Genomic DNA, 15203 nt, shown 5'->3' with positions numbered 1-15203 from the left:
AAATTTATTTACTAGCAACTTGGTTTGCCTCGAATGCGGAGGCAAAAAAGTCCAGACCCAGACGACACATAAATTGCCGGCATACGTGTGTGATGACAGGCGAACGAATGGATGAATGAATGGACGGACGGATGGCCGGACGGACGGGGGGAAAGCGGTACAAACGGACGGACGGACAGACGGACGGACGGACGGTATACGGACGGAATGCAGACATAACATACATACAGAGGGCCGTGTAGCGGGGTCGACATCACCAACACCAGGGCACAGACGTTGACAAATTGATTGCATTCTTTTATTTCCTATGCCGACGACATCGCTGCACCACATGGCGTATGCGTTATGTGCCTTCCCTTTGCCATCACCTTTCACAGGGCTGCTTTTAATATGGTTAGATGCAGTTGATTGAGTTTTAAGTGCCGTTCTATGACAACGTTTGCCGTTGCCTTCAATTAGAGTGCAAAAAACCAAGCACTATAAAATGTTTGCAGGGATAAAATCAAGTTAAGGCCCTGCTGCCAGGCAAAGGACAATTTTATTGGAAAATATTGATTTGTTTACCTACCCGGTGGATGCAATAATAATAGAATTATGCTGCAATTTTATTAAGCTACCAATTCAGGGGACATGTTTAAAAATTTTAAATTCCATTAATCACACTGTTCCAACCTTCTATCAAGCCTCATTTGTAAAAAAGCCTCCTTATGTTTTTGACAAGTCTTGAGAAGCAAAAAGTTATTCCTTCAAAGCAAACAGCGACCCCGATTTTTTTAAATATATCATTAATAATTTATAAATGAGTGCACATCTTGGAACTCAAGGACTTCTTTCAGCTGAACTCACAATTGAAAAGTCCTGGAAAAGTACTCGAGCAGGCAGATGAAAAATCCGCTAAACTGTATGATTAATACATTATTTATTTATGACATTTACAGACGGCGTGTAAAAATAGAAAGCGAATGCCTGATGAATGTATATCGGGTCCTTGTAGGCGTAAGGCTTCCAAGGCGAATGAAGACGCCAGAAACGCCCTCTGTCAAAAGAAAGAAAGAAAGCGTAATTTTCTCGGCCTTGCACGCATCATCTGACAGGGGGAGGGGTGGGGGATCACCACCCACCACCCCCTTGTTCGTGTTAATGTTATGCAAGCAGAGAGGACCTGACCTCCCAGCCCCCCCCTTGAAAACACCCCACATAAATATGCATAGAAAATGCCTAAAAGTTAATTACCGTCAACATTCTGAGTGGCGGCTGTTCGGAGAGGAGGTGAAAGTCGGGCGGAAGGGGCGTGTTCCATGGGCGTTGATTTTAATTTATGGCAGACAAACTTTTCTCCACCCACAAACACTGCGGCATCTATGTGTGAGCTGGTAATTTAATATTCATGACCGTGTCAAAATCAATGCAAAAGACGGAGAAGAAGCAGTTGCTGCCACTGGTCCGGGTCTATTCCAATCTAATTAGCAATATTTTATAGTAACGGCCTGGCTGCTAATTTTAATTGAAATTCTATGCTTCCGCCTATCTTAATTTTTTTGCGCCCCTCCGCTTCGCAGCCATATCGGGCATAAATCTCGGTTTACCCCTTTTCCGAAACAGCCGCGAGGAGTCTGCCAATAATTACCCTCATCAAAATTTGTGTACTTCAACTTTAAAGAGCAAAAAATTATTCTGCTTGTGCGGGTGTTTGGGTCTTGTTAGGGCCCTTATAAAACATATGAGGGATTCTGGGGAACTTCGCTGAAAAGGGGTTAAATTTGTATATTGGATACCCTTCACAGAAATATATCGTTAGGGAACCTTACAGTAAGCTTAATATTGAGAGATTATATTAGAAAAGTCATTATTCTAGAATTTTAATTGGGAAGCCTTAAAAAATTATCCACAAATTTAAATCAATTTATAAATTTTATTCAGTCTATTTTTTATGGATTTATTAGAGAATCCCATTTTATTCGTAAGACCGTTGTTTTCCTTATGAGAAGCTTTAAAAAATCATCCATAATTTAAAAACAATTTATAAATTTAATTTATATATTTTTAATATTCAAATATGTTTATGGATTATTTTTATGGATTTAATAGAGCATCTAATTTTTATCGTAACACCCTTGTTTTCCTTATCCTGATTCCTTGCTCTTTTGGCTTGCTTAATTCCTCCACACACATATTATCCCTCGTTCACACACTCACATATTACCATTATGGCGTTTGACATTTGCATTTCAAATGATTCTGCTTGTTGACTTTAATTAGCTGAGATTTGTTGCTGCTCCCCCACCCCGCCCCCAAATCTTGCCCACATGCTAATAGCTTTTCCCCCGTCTTTCGGAAAAGCGAAAGAGGAGCTTTTCCAGGTTCTTTTACCAGTAATTGAACCAAAGGACTAAGCTCTGTTATTTACCTTCCATTTGCATAGTTGCGAATTCCCCGAAACGAGCTGGAAAAAAACATTGGAAAATTGTGCTCTTTCCCTTTTGGCGTTTTCCGCTTTGGTCATGGAAAGTCTCATTACCAGAGCAACAACCACAACGAATCGATTTCCTGGGCTGGCTTACCACCACACCGCTTTTCCCGGCGGCGAGCTCATACAGGTGGAAAATGCGCAAAAATTCATTGTGCAGAAAAAGTTTTCCTTTAAAAGGAAAAAAACCAAACAACTGTGGAATGGGCGAACTTCACCTGCCATCGGCTGTTGCTTTTTGCTCTTCCATGGGGGCGTGTTCGGTGGAAAAGTGTATTAAAATGTAGGGAAACGCTGTCTTCGTTTTCCATACCACTTTCCCAGCTGTGTTCAGCTGCTTGGAAACAAACAAGGGGGACTCCTGGCCCCAAGCTTCCCCATTTCCACCCCATAGCCCCGGGGACTTTCCCCCTTTTCTCCGTTCTGCGGTTTGCTGTTCGGCAATAAAATTCTTTAAAATTAAGCATAAAATATTTAAATTCAAATTGTTTTAGCCAAACATTTTCGGCGGGCTTTAATGCACAGCCAGAATTTATGTATGCTTTTCCGTTTCTATTTAAATTTGCATTTTATTGCAATTTGTTTGATATTTGCCATTGCTCGGCTAGAGCACATAAATTCCTGTTTCACTTTATGTTATTTTATGCATTTGGCTTTTATTACCCTCCCCCCGGCTATTTTCCCGGCAAAGACGGCTCCTTCAGCCAGTCGAAGGTATATCTCTGCCCATCCTGGCTTTTTGTTCTGGCTCACCAAATGATAATTTATGCAAATGTCTGTAGTCCCGTGGAAGAAGACAAAAAATCGCTGAGGGTTGCAACAAAAAGCCTCCCAATTTCGAGGAGCGGATCCATTTTCCATTTCCATTCTAGTTTGCTTTTCCTTTCGGCTGCCTCTTTGTGCTGACATGCTTTTGTCATTTATTTTGTTTATCTCCTTTGCACTGTGCTCTTTGCATGTAACAAATTATTATTATGTTTCGGCCATTTTTGGCTGATCCAAGCGGTTCCCGGGGCCAGTAAATCACAAAAAGTCTGGGTTTTGCCCCTGACCTTTTTCGGGGCTTTCTTTTCTGCACTTGAGTAATGAGCTGCTTATCGAGGGGCCAAAAGGTAAAACTAAGATGGTTCCTGAAAGTAAATGATATGGCTTCATCTTGTTTTCGGGATGGTTAATGCTGAGCTCAGGGATCTTAAGATAAATATTTGACCAAAAGTGGAACACTTTGAGTTCCACAAATACCTTTATTTTATTTAAATGCATAGTGTCGTAAACTTGAATGCTTCTTTAAATGTGCAGATATTTATTGAGTTCCAGATACTTTGCAAAATTCTATCTCACAAATACTCATGTGCACTCGCATTTTTCCCTCCATTACATGAAAACCTTTGCCGGAAAGTATTTAGGGGGCCTTTCACTTTCGCCCAGCATACCAGCATCTATCAATGGCACTTTGCCAAATTCCTGCATTAGTTTCGTTTACTTTTCAATTGCCTCGGCATTTCCCTTTTGCCGTTTCCATGGGAGACATTTCAACTGCACTAAGTAGCCAATTGACAACTACAAATTGAACATTTATTTTCCAGCTGCAGCTCAAAGTGCAAATGCCCGGGGAAAGGGGAGTTGAGACCAAGGAGCGGGCAAAATGCTTTACATAGCCGTGTAGTGGGCCCAAAGGACTCAAGTGGTCGGTCATCAGACTGGCGAAGTGAACAACTAACTGCAGGGACTTTGAGAAGATGTTTGAGCAGCTAAAATAATAGAATTTTCCCCTAAATTTGGCCAAAGATGCCTCACTAAAGCAAATAGAAGAGGAGACGCAGCTCCGGGTCCGTATGCAAATGTCTTAGACATGGGTGGATGACTATCACAGTCACCGTCGTCATCGTTCTTGAAGTTTTCCCCATATAACGAGTGGACGGGGGACAGGGATCCAGCCCGATCCCATTTGTTTATTTGTTTACTTTTTGCCATTTGCCTGCATGCGAGTTTCCCTCCACTTTGTCAGGGTTTTTCCCTATTCTTTCTAGTATTTCTGTAGTCGTCATTATTTTCTTGGTTTTTTTCCCTCTTCTGCCATGAATATTTTCATATTTTCATGTGACCACTTTGGGCTTCTGCCTGCGACTGCTTATTCCACTGGCTCCTGCCTTATCCTGGCAATTGTGAGCAAAACTTTTGGCTGCTGTCTTTCCTTCCTCGGAGGTCGCATGTGTAGGACCGTGTTATTTAATAGGCTTTTGTGACTTGGAAGACGAGCACCAAATGGCTGGATGTTCGGCACAGTGGAACAGGTTCATAGGATAGAAATATTTTTAGATATATCTATAAAGATTATATTTAAAGTTTAGTTATTATTAAGTACTATTCGTATAGTAAGGAAAACATTAGGATTTACTTAGACTTAATTACTGCATTTACTTAAAAAAGTCATGGCAACCCGGAGAAAAAGTTATAACAGCACATCAGCATTTTAGGAATTTGTATATTAAACCAAAACATACATGATTTTTTAATATTAGTCGTCTGGAAATGTATGGCATTAATCAACTCAATTTACAAATTGTAGTTGGGCAGAAGTGGTAAGGAATTATGTTTTGGTTTGTCAGGTGAATAGTGATCCTACTAAGGATCAAAACATTTAAGTAATAGAATTTCTTTTTATATATTTATATTTTTCCATCAAGGAAATGGGCATAATTTATCAATTCGATTTACTAATTTTAGATTGTCAAAACAAATATTTTTGTGGGTTGGCAGGTGAATACTGATCCTACTTAGCATCAAAGCACTTAAATAATAGAATTTATTTTTTATATATTTCTATTTTTCATCATGAAAATGATTGATTGCAAGATTGAAAATATCATTCCACTGTCCCAAAATATACTCTTTGGTATCCCAGGTCTCCTGGCCCCTCCCCGCCTCTCCTAATATATTTCCATCTCACCCCGGTGTTTGTTTTGTCTGTCTAGAGTCCTCTGCCTTTTGGAGTCGTCTACATGTGTTTGCCCCTTGTCGTTTTCCTTGCAACCCCTTGTGGAGCCCCGACCGCAACCGCTTTCCTTTTTGCTTCCGTTTGTTTGCACAGTGGCTGCTGTTTTGGTAATGCGTTCAGATTATTAAACATATTTTCTGATGCCTGACAAATGGCAGGACAAACGGTGGCAGAAGAACGTAGCCTTGAGTAGAATTCGGGCAATTAAAAGAAACGCTAGTTACTTTAAGTGTTCAATAAAAAGCAGAAACAGGAGCTGGCTGTAATCGTAAGTAGGTCAGGCCATTAAAATTGCCACACCAGCCGAAACACAACCACACTTTGGATACACCCCGGAGGAGATTTATGGGGGTGTTCGGAGGAGGAGGGCAGAAATACGGTATCGTATATGGTTTCCTGCTCCTTGTTTAATCGTTAAAGGAATTCATGGTTTGTTTCTGGTTTTTCCCTCCGCTGGCAGCTCAAGTTTTCCTATGCGTTGACATACGGAAAAGGGGAACCCCACACATCCCTGGATCGGAAACACACGAACTTGCAACTCTGGTCGATAGAGGAAGCCACCTGCCTTCGACAAGCACACACACTTTGGTTAACTCCCTCGACTCTCGCTTTCAGAAGTTGCTGCTAAATGCTTTCTGATTGTTATTTTTCGTGTTTTCCTCGGCTCCTCCTCCAGGACTGCGAAATTACAATTATTACACAGACCCAAACCCAAGTTTTCCACTTCTTGCAGTTCACTTCTTCTGCCTCAGCTGCTTTCCCTAAACTTTGGTTTTTGCCGCTCCAAATGCAAAATCTGGTAATGTAGGCGTGTTTAACACAAACTTAAGTTGTTCGTAATGACTTTGTAGCAAATTCGGTGGGGATGGAATCGGATGGAGTGGAAGGCGGATGTAGATTTTGGGTGAAACAGCAACTTAAGATGGTATTCTTAAAGCTTGCAGCTGGAATTTAATGAAAAAAGTTTGAAAAGGACATCTTGATGTAGAGGGACAAATTACAAAGTGCTGCGGCAGTTCTGCAATAGACCATAAAAGCAATAGAATATTCAAAATGTAATTTATATAAAATCAAAAAAATAAGGTAAAGTCATCTTATAACAGATTTTTATAAGCAATGCATAAACTGAAATCAAATTAAAAATCTTTTAAATCAAAATAGAACAAGGCAGGGATCAAAAATAATCATTATTTCAGATATTCCTTTTAAAAGGGGTATTGTTATTTATTTTAATGAACTTTATAAAATGTGTAAAGTTCCAATGTGGTATTCCAAAACGAGGTGTTGGTTGGGTAGCTTTGCTTTTATCCTCGTTAGCCCAGAAATCAGTCTTACCAAATTTCTAAATTCAAATATAGGCTTGAACACACAATCAGTTAGCTCTTTAATCCTCTGGCGTTCGTTCAAAAAATTTTCACTTTAAAAAAACGCGATGGAGGAGGACCTGGAATTCCTTATTAACGCCCTGTCGGTGCCAAATACTCAATTGACCGAGCCGTACGACGAGGCACAGTTGCTGGAGATGCGTGAGGCCTTCAAGACGCTGCAGAAACTCCTTCAGCGCAGTTCCTTGCCCGTGGAGGCGAGTCTGCGCTCCATGCCGAGGTCAAAGGCCGGAGAACACACAAACAGGTTCGAGGAACGAGATCTGCCTTCCGTGCTTGCACTTCTGGGCAACGATTACGAGAAGATCAGCGATCAAAACAGTGGTACTCAGGGCTGGAACTCGGCGGAAAGTGGAGCCCGAACGTCGCCCATTATTTTGGAATGTGGGCTGAGGGAGAGTCCCCTATGTAGCAGTTCCTGGAGCGCCAGCGAGAGTCCCGATGTTGAAGACATGGCGCTGGTGCCCTACGAGGAACTCTGCAACGAGCGAAGCAGCTCGGAGACCACGCTAACCGGCCAGTCCTATTCATCGTCGGGCATCTCGATCAGCATTCCTGTCAATTTGGTCTGGAACAACAAGGAGTACAACGAGTCGCAGAGCACGGACAGTGAAACCACACTAAAAGCCGACGGTCGCCGGTACTCTGTCCTAAATTAGGTTTCCATAACTCCTGATCTTCGAAAGTAGTACTCGAAATTCTAAAGATTCAGCAGGAACTTGCTTTTAACTTTAAGCCATGCGCGAAGATTTTTTAGGCCATTCTCAATAAGTATCGGTAGTTTCATATACATTTTAGTAAACCGTAAATAAAACGTAAATGCCCCCAGTCTACCCAACCCATGATAATAATTTGGACATTTTTTCAAATCCGTTGAAGCTTTTAGAAGCTTTCCGCTTAGTGAAGCCGCTTCAACATACCCACTTCAGCAGTAAAGCGCCTACCTAGCCAGTGAAGCGCCTCTCTATGCGATTCTCAACAAGTTTATCTGAGTGTGGATAGTACCGAGAGATCAGGGATCCACATCATCAAATTAGAACGCATGACCTGACCCCAGACACAGTTTTAATGAGTGAGCATACCAACATGTGCCTGTGACCCCTTGCTTAACCCTTGCCGGCCACTCTCGACGGTTGCAGTGAAACTTGTAAAAGTGATTAAAACGGAAATTTAATTGAAATGCGCACATTTGCGTAGGCATTTGCCCATTTCCGTTTGACTGGGCACGCAAACCACTCTCGGATGCTCAGATACCGGCATATAGAATGCCAAATGTTTGTCTACAAACAAATGGCCTGCGGTTATTTTGCATTGCATTGAAGTCCTGCATGGTGTGGATGGTTCGAGGTCGGGAGATATATTTTTGAATTCTGCGTTCCTGGGTGTAATTTCAATATTTTCTGCTGTTTGCGTGCGTGCGGCAATTTCCTCTACTACCGAAAAATCTAATTTAATTTCGTATGAAATTTACTTTCTGTCCGTTTCCATTGCCGTTTTCATTTGTATTGAAATGTTTGCCCGGTTTGAACAGGTGAGGCCTTCGAGCAATTTGCTTTCGCTTTTCCTGCTTTTGATTTTCCCATATTGCCATCACTTTGAGAGTTCGTTTGTGTGTATTTTTTGAGTGTTTGTTTCCCTGACTTTTTGTCGATATCTGGGTTGGGTCGCCCAGCCTCTAACCTGAGCTCGTATATGACCATTTATTGTTATGCATATTAAGCGTCGGCATGTACGGAATGGAATGCTGGAAAAGGACTCGGCAAATGCAATAAAAATGTTGTATGCCAGCAATTAGTTTAATGGTCGATCTGAAGGAGGGATAAGAATTTCCTGTGGGAGAGAGGGCATTTAACGATTTCTGGAATGAATGCTTTTGGTTTTCTGTGCTTGCATTTTATGGTTTTCTATTGATTAAGGGAATAGCGCCGTTCTATGCGCTTCTCAATCAGTTTACTTCGCGTTGTTGTCTTATTCAGCATTCCTTCAGTTATTGTGCTCTTTTCAAGCGAATTTTCATTCAATACCAGACCCCGTACTCCGCCTTTCATCCGTTTAGTCAGCTCTTTCATTCAATTCACCATATTCTGGCACATTCCCGCTTTAACCCACCACTGCCCGATGTGTCTGCAGTTTGTTAGTCTCGCTCTTGTGGGGCGTGTAATTGCAAATCCAATTAATTTACGAACTAGTCACAGCAAATGTGCTACTAAGTAAGACATAAATAGCACAAGACTCCCCACTTTACACTCGCATCGCAGCAAATGTCTGGTCTTGTGTTCCAGAATTTAAAGTGTCTCGTGTTGGACTCAAGTGTGGATCTTCCATCGGTCTGGGATGGAGAGGTTCGAGTGCTTGACGCCGTAGGTTTTTGGAAGTGCTTCGTGTGCTCAGGTTGACAAATGCACAACAATTAAGAGAGTAGTTCTTGGGAATTTATGCTGACGAAGATGATGCCCGGGGCTGCCAGGGAAATTGAAAAGCCAGAGCTGGAGTGAGCCTCCTCACTCCCCTGGATCATTTCGGGTAGATGAACATCCATTTCGCCTTAATGCTTCCGTGGCGAGCATTGAAAAACCTGAGGAAGAGAAATTATGCTAATAAATCGCGGCGACACGTGTCGTTGTACTCCCGTTTCAGTCCCTTTCCCTGCTAATGGACATGCGCCACGAAATATTATGCATTGAGTATATTTCAAACTGCCACATTGTTGCACTGCTCCGGATTATTATGAACTTGGGCCCGGCACTCCTGCACGTGGTGTTTACACATCATTTACATAAAACGAGCAACAACTTTTTTGCAATTTCTTAACGAACAACGAAAGGAAAGCCGGCCCAACAAAGTTGTTAATTATACTTGACTGGACGAACAGAGCCCCGTCTTTATTTTTTTCCTTTCCTTTTTAGGAAAATGTAAAAAAAGGTATTCGGTGCTCTGCTCACTCAGCCTTTGATAACGAACAGAGGGGTTGGGATTCGCCAGGACCTGCCCGCTTATGACGTGCTGGAAGAAACCATTAATCAAAGCTGCATCGCCTGGGCGAGTCTAGCACGGCAGTTTTACATACATTTCTCCATTTCTTTTTTACTTCCCAACTAAAAGAGCCCGCTCTTTTAACGACTCCAAATGGAAAGCCGTTTCTACCAATGTCGATGTCGGTTGGTTGGCTCTTCGGTCGCGTGCGTACCATTTAGCAGGGAACACGGCCCTGAAACGGTTGCCAGATAAAACAATTTGAGGCCGAGCGGAAAAAAATGTGTATTGCCTAATTGTAGTAATTAATGAGCTTAGTTTACAGTTCTGATGGGCTATGACAAACGAATTGTGGGGCTGGCGAAATTATTCGATGATTAATAGTGTAAAACAATAAATGAAACGGAAATAATTTATTAAATAACAGAAACAGAAAAATTGCACAAAATACTATACAATTTAGAAATAATTCAAGCAAAGAGGAAAACCTAAATATTAGAGGCAGAACTTCAAAAATGTTAAGTCCCCCAAAAGTCCAGGATATAATACACAGACAGGTCTAAGGACGTGGGATCTGTGCAGAGCTTCCTGCTGAAAAGGTGCAATCCAAAAATTTAATTACATGCCCCAGCGAATCGTAAATAAAGCCAGTTGACGCAACCTGAGAGCCCACAGACAATGCCCAGTTGCAGATGGGGTACTACAAACAAATATTTTTAATAAGTGGAAGGCCCGAAGGGTTTCCGTCATCCACGTGCGTCATAGTAGTCCCGGCAACCTTGGGATTCATTGGGTATTTTTCAGAAATTGCAATAAAACGTATGGCTGCGCAATTGTGCTGCGGACGAGTAATTTATAAATACTTCGCCCGTCCTCCGAGCTGCCGCTAAACAGAAAATCATTTATTTTCCAATGATGCTGCTGTTGAGCCAAACTAATTTCCCGGACAAACATGAAACAGCCCCGGTTGCATCCCCTGGATAAACACACCCCTCGGAAAATGACAGAAAAGAGGGAAAACAGGGATGCGGAATGTCGGAGGTGTGTGTACGTGGATCGTGAACTTTTATTTTGCTATCCGTCTGCGAGATTTTCGGTGGTGGCTGCGTTGCCATGGTGGGTGCTTTCCCACTGACTTTTCCCTATTGACGAAGTCGCCTTTTTCCAGGTCGCTTAGTTAATTTCCACTGCAGTGCAACGCGAAGCGGTGCATTCAAAATTAAATCCTCGACGGGCTATTTGTCATTTCTGACAGTTCAAACTGCTATTGAGGGAGGGGTAGATCGACTTTTGCGCAAAAATTACGGCTTATGGCGGGACATTTATTTTCCTCCTTTATCCCTGAACTTTATATTCCCTGAGCGCCGCAACTTCTGTTGTCAACGCGATCTGCTGTTGTTGTTGGTAATTAGAGCTATCAGAAAATACTGAAGTAGCTGGATGGAAAACGTTCGGAAGTTTGGAAGTGAAATTTGAGAAAGTTCCAAAAATGCGCTGGCAATTAATAAGCTAGGTGAGATTTACCGTTCCCTCGTAGGTTGCTGGAATATTTAACTGACTTTTATATTCGTTTGGCTATTGATATTTGATGTTATTAATTATTTAGAAGCCTTCCTTGTCACAAACTTTTCTCTGCCACATAAATCTCTTATAATCCGCTTTACTTATAAATATTTGCTTTTTAATCTGCTCACATCACCGATTCAGCAGAAACAAAATACGCATTTCGAAAATTCCCAGGGGGCGGAAAAAGATTAAAATCAAATCATCTCGTAAATTGCCACAACTCTTTTCTGCCCAGTCCGAGTCCCTCCAGCAGACAAATCCGCCACCAAGGATATTAACGCCTTAGTCCGCTTAATGTTCCCCCTGCCTAGATCTCACAAAACATAAATCATGAAATATAATAGACCAGGCACAGACATAAAAAACGAAATTGAAAGCGAAATTTGCATTCAGCGCACATGACGAAATTCGCCTTTAAGTACATAACAATCAAAAATTATGGTTTTATGGGGCCGAGTGAAGGGTTCGAGTTTGGTTTCGGGCTCTTCCCCGGGATTAAGGAGCCCGGCTGAATGGAAGCCTGGCAACAGTTGCGAATCGAATCGAACGGGGGCCACAAATGCCATTCGTTGCCATTGTCAGTCCTTGAGTGGGGTGACTTCCCCCCATTAAAAAGTTTTGTCAAGTTAAATTACCAAAAATTGCAAATTGCTTGGATTAAACACGACGGCGAACAGGGACAAGGACATGGCCACTTTCACTTCCTGCCATTGGCCATTGTGTGGCCAAAGGATTTCATACACTCAATATAATTAAGGGCTCGAGCCTTGGGCCTCCTCCTGGCCGAAAACTTTGTGTCCAGGCAACAATTTTGGCAGTGCGGCCATTGTGTGGCCCTAGTTGCTGGCCAGAGAATTTGTCGCCGGGCATTCTGAATTGTATGTTAAATTAAATTTTACCACAGAGACCAGTCTGGTCGAGTCATTGAGCTCCTGCCCCTGTGGCTGGGTGGGATTGCTTGGTCGGCTTGTGGCATTAAGTTGTCAGTTTGTTGAGCCTGGCAGATTTTTCATTCCCACGATGGGGGGGGAGAGGCCGAAGTTTGTTTGCCCTGTGTGTTCGAGGTCATAGATAGGCATATGGAGTTAATGGAACAATATATCACTTGGTTTTACATAAATAAATATAAACTTTTCTACATTTTGTGCATCCCATCCCATAGCCCATTCTAATAGTATTATTTTCTTCTATTGCAGGTAATTTCCCGACAATTCCATCCTTTCAAAACCCAAATTAAGTGCGTAAGTTAAACTGTCTCAAGTGGCACAATCCACTGCAATCAGCCGGCTGCTGTTACTTTCCTATAAATCAATAAAACAATGACAGAGCCTCCGAGAAGACTCTCCTTGTTTCTCCGGTCTTCGGCGGCTGAAAGTGCTCCGCAATATATCACTTGGCTATTCGGCTGATTGTCATCGCCTAAACGGCCAGCGGAGCATTTCATTTAACTGCCCTCCCGACCATCCCTGCGTATACGTATTGCGTACATCTCGCACTCCCCCCACGGCACTCACTTACTTATGGTAGTTGTGATACTGGCGTATGTGGAATTGATGTCGAGTGCGGTCGCCAAGGAATAGGAGGCAGCGTTTCCATTTAATAGGCGCACATGAGACTCCCGACACATAAAAACCAATTTCGCGTAAGTGATAAAAATGCAATGAGCACTCGCCTCCAAGTCCCACACGATTGGGATTCTGATTGCGATTGGGATGATGATCATTATGATGATGACAATCATCAGCTGGTGACGCAGACGCCTATGAATTAAATTTACGTTGGCACAGAAGTAGTTTTGACACATATATCTTAAAGAACATCGTGGCGCCATAAAAATCTGTGGCCAGCCTTAAGTGGGAGCCATGGGATGGGATGGGGGCTTCTGTTGTGGGGATATAACATAGCCTGTTTTCCTTTTAATTGTTTAATTCGTATGCCGACATCAGCAAGAGGCTGCTGGCACAATATTAAAACTATGAGCTAGTGATGAGCCAGTGTTCTAGATACATATATGTAGGGTGACTCGAATGATGGGAAAAATCTGAAATAAAATACGACCATTGACAAATTTAAAACCGTTTTATAACGCTATAGATCATATAATCGTATCCTTTCACAGATTTTTTTCTTTAAAGTTCACCCATCATATTATTAATATCCTATAGTTTTTCTTACATATTCCATTTTCTTTATTAAGTTTGGGTTTGTAAAAGTTTTTTTTAGTTCGGAAATATTTCTATGGCACCATTTCCAAAGTTAAATATTTAACTATATTAATGCTAAGTTCTGTTCGTTTTATTATCTTACCACTCCTTTAAAATTAAAATTTTTTCATAAATTTTAAACAGAATAAGTTTGATAAATTGCCAAGACCTGCCGCCCTTTATCGATGTATTATCCCCGATTGTCGTGAGTATCACGCTGTCATGTCTAGGAATGCCTGGCTTTCCCATCCGATGCAGCTTTCAATCATCATCAATTTCACATAAAAGTGTCGCCCACACGACGCAACTTGCAGACGTCTTCCTTGCAATCCCCATCCCCATTCCCAGCCCCATCCCGCAGCAATAGTCTGCCTTTGGCGACATAATGACGAGATCATATCGACAACCGGGAGTCGGAGTCCCGGAGTCGTGGCATTTTATTTTCAGCCTCTGCTTCTGTGTAGTCGTGAGAGCCTTGTCATTGTCATTGCGATGTGCCTGTCTGCTGTGCACTTTTCAAGTTCAATTTCAATCCCGGCTCTGGAGTCCATCCACTTGCAAATCAATCTGGGGAACAGAGGACATATAGATGGTCAGTCAGCCAGTCAGCCAGCAGTCTTCTCAGTTAGACATGGCAAATGACCGGCAGCTCGTTTTATTGTGCAGAACCCTGTCATATTTCCTGTCTGCAAAGTGTTGGGCGAAAGTTTTATGGCCTTTTGATAGTTCCCATTTGATAAGGCTCTGTGCAGCAGGAGTTTATATTACAGGAAATCTCACGGCAGACCTGAGAAATTGATGAGACTCGCGCAAAGTTTTCAAAATGATGTGCGCAATGTTTCGCACATGCTGCTCATGTTTCCGGTTATATCAGCCAGTTCGTAACTAATTTATCATTTACATCACACCGTTTAGTAATAATAATATCCCGCGAAGCATTACAAACATTATTGTAATAGTTATTTTATAATCAAACAAAATATTAATATATTTTCATTTTGTTTTGACTCTTACTATAGAGTAAGAAGAATATTAACAATTTTTTTAATATAAAATACTTTTATACTATTAAAAGTTAATAACTAATGCAAGATTTGAATGTTAAATATAGAAATTAAATAGGTTTAATTGCCACATAATTAAGATAGATCAATGTAATTGGAACCATCTTATATTTTGCTTCAAAACCAATACATTTTTCCAGTTTCTAAATGAAAAGAGGCTTACGCATATATTATTTATGCTTTAATTTTGAATTTTAATTTAATTTTAACTGAACAAGCTGCCGCTAAGAACATTCGATTTATAAGCAAACTGCTTATCTTATATTTCATTTTAAAACCACTCATTTTCTTGAGGTTTTTACAATTTATATCATAGAAAGTGGTATTTAAACAAATATTTATTTCCATTTTAATTTTTAAAAATCTTTAAGCTGTGTTAGTAAAAAGAACCAGCCTACTTAGTCAATCAGAACTACGTAACTCAATAAGCTGCCGCTAAGAAATTCGATTTATTGGCAAACTGGGTGTTTTATCGTTGCGCCATCCACGCCTCGGGCTGCAGACAACTGTCAGCAAATTCCGGGCCAACATGAGCCCTAACAACTA

General features: G+C 41.4%; 2 protein-coding genes across 3 annotated transcripts in view; both read left to right on the top strand.

The window, feature by feature from the left end:
• LOC119547216 (E3 ubiquitin-protein ligase TRIM9) overlaps window positions 1–15203 on the top strand; it is an 84060-nt gene that overhangs the window by 17945 nt on the left and 50912 nt on the right. The gene's annotated exons all lie outside the window — the stretch shown is intronic.
• LOC119547219 lies at window positions 6759–7677 on the top strand. The gene has a single exon (XM_037853978.1). The coding sequence runs from the start codon at window positions 6898–6900 to the stop codon at window positions 7507–7509; it is 612 nt and encodes a 203-aa protein (XP_037709906.1). The 5' UTR covers window positions 6759–6897; the 3' UTR covers window positions 7510–7677.

Source organism: Drosophila subpulchrella, chromosome 2L (genome assembly GCF_014743375.2).
Source record: "Drosophila subpulchrella strain 33 F10 #4 breed RU33 chromosome 2L, RU_Dsub_v1.1 Primary Assembly, whole genome shotgun sequence".
NCBI lineage: Eukaryota > Metazoa > Arthropoda > Insecta > Diptera > Drosophilidae > Drosophila > Drosophila subpulchrella.
Note: the sequence above shows the minus strand (reverse complement) of the source record. Positions and strands in the feature narration are given on the sequence as shown.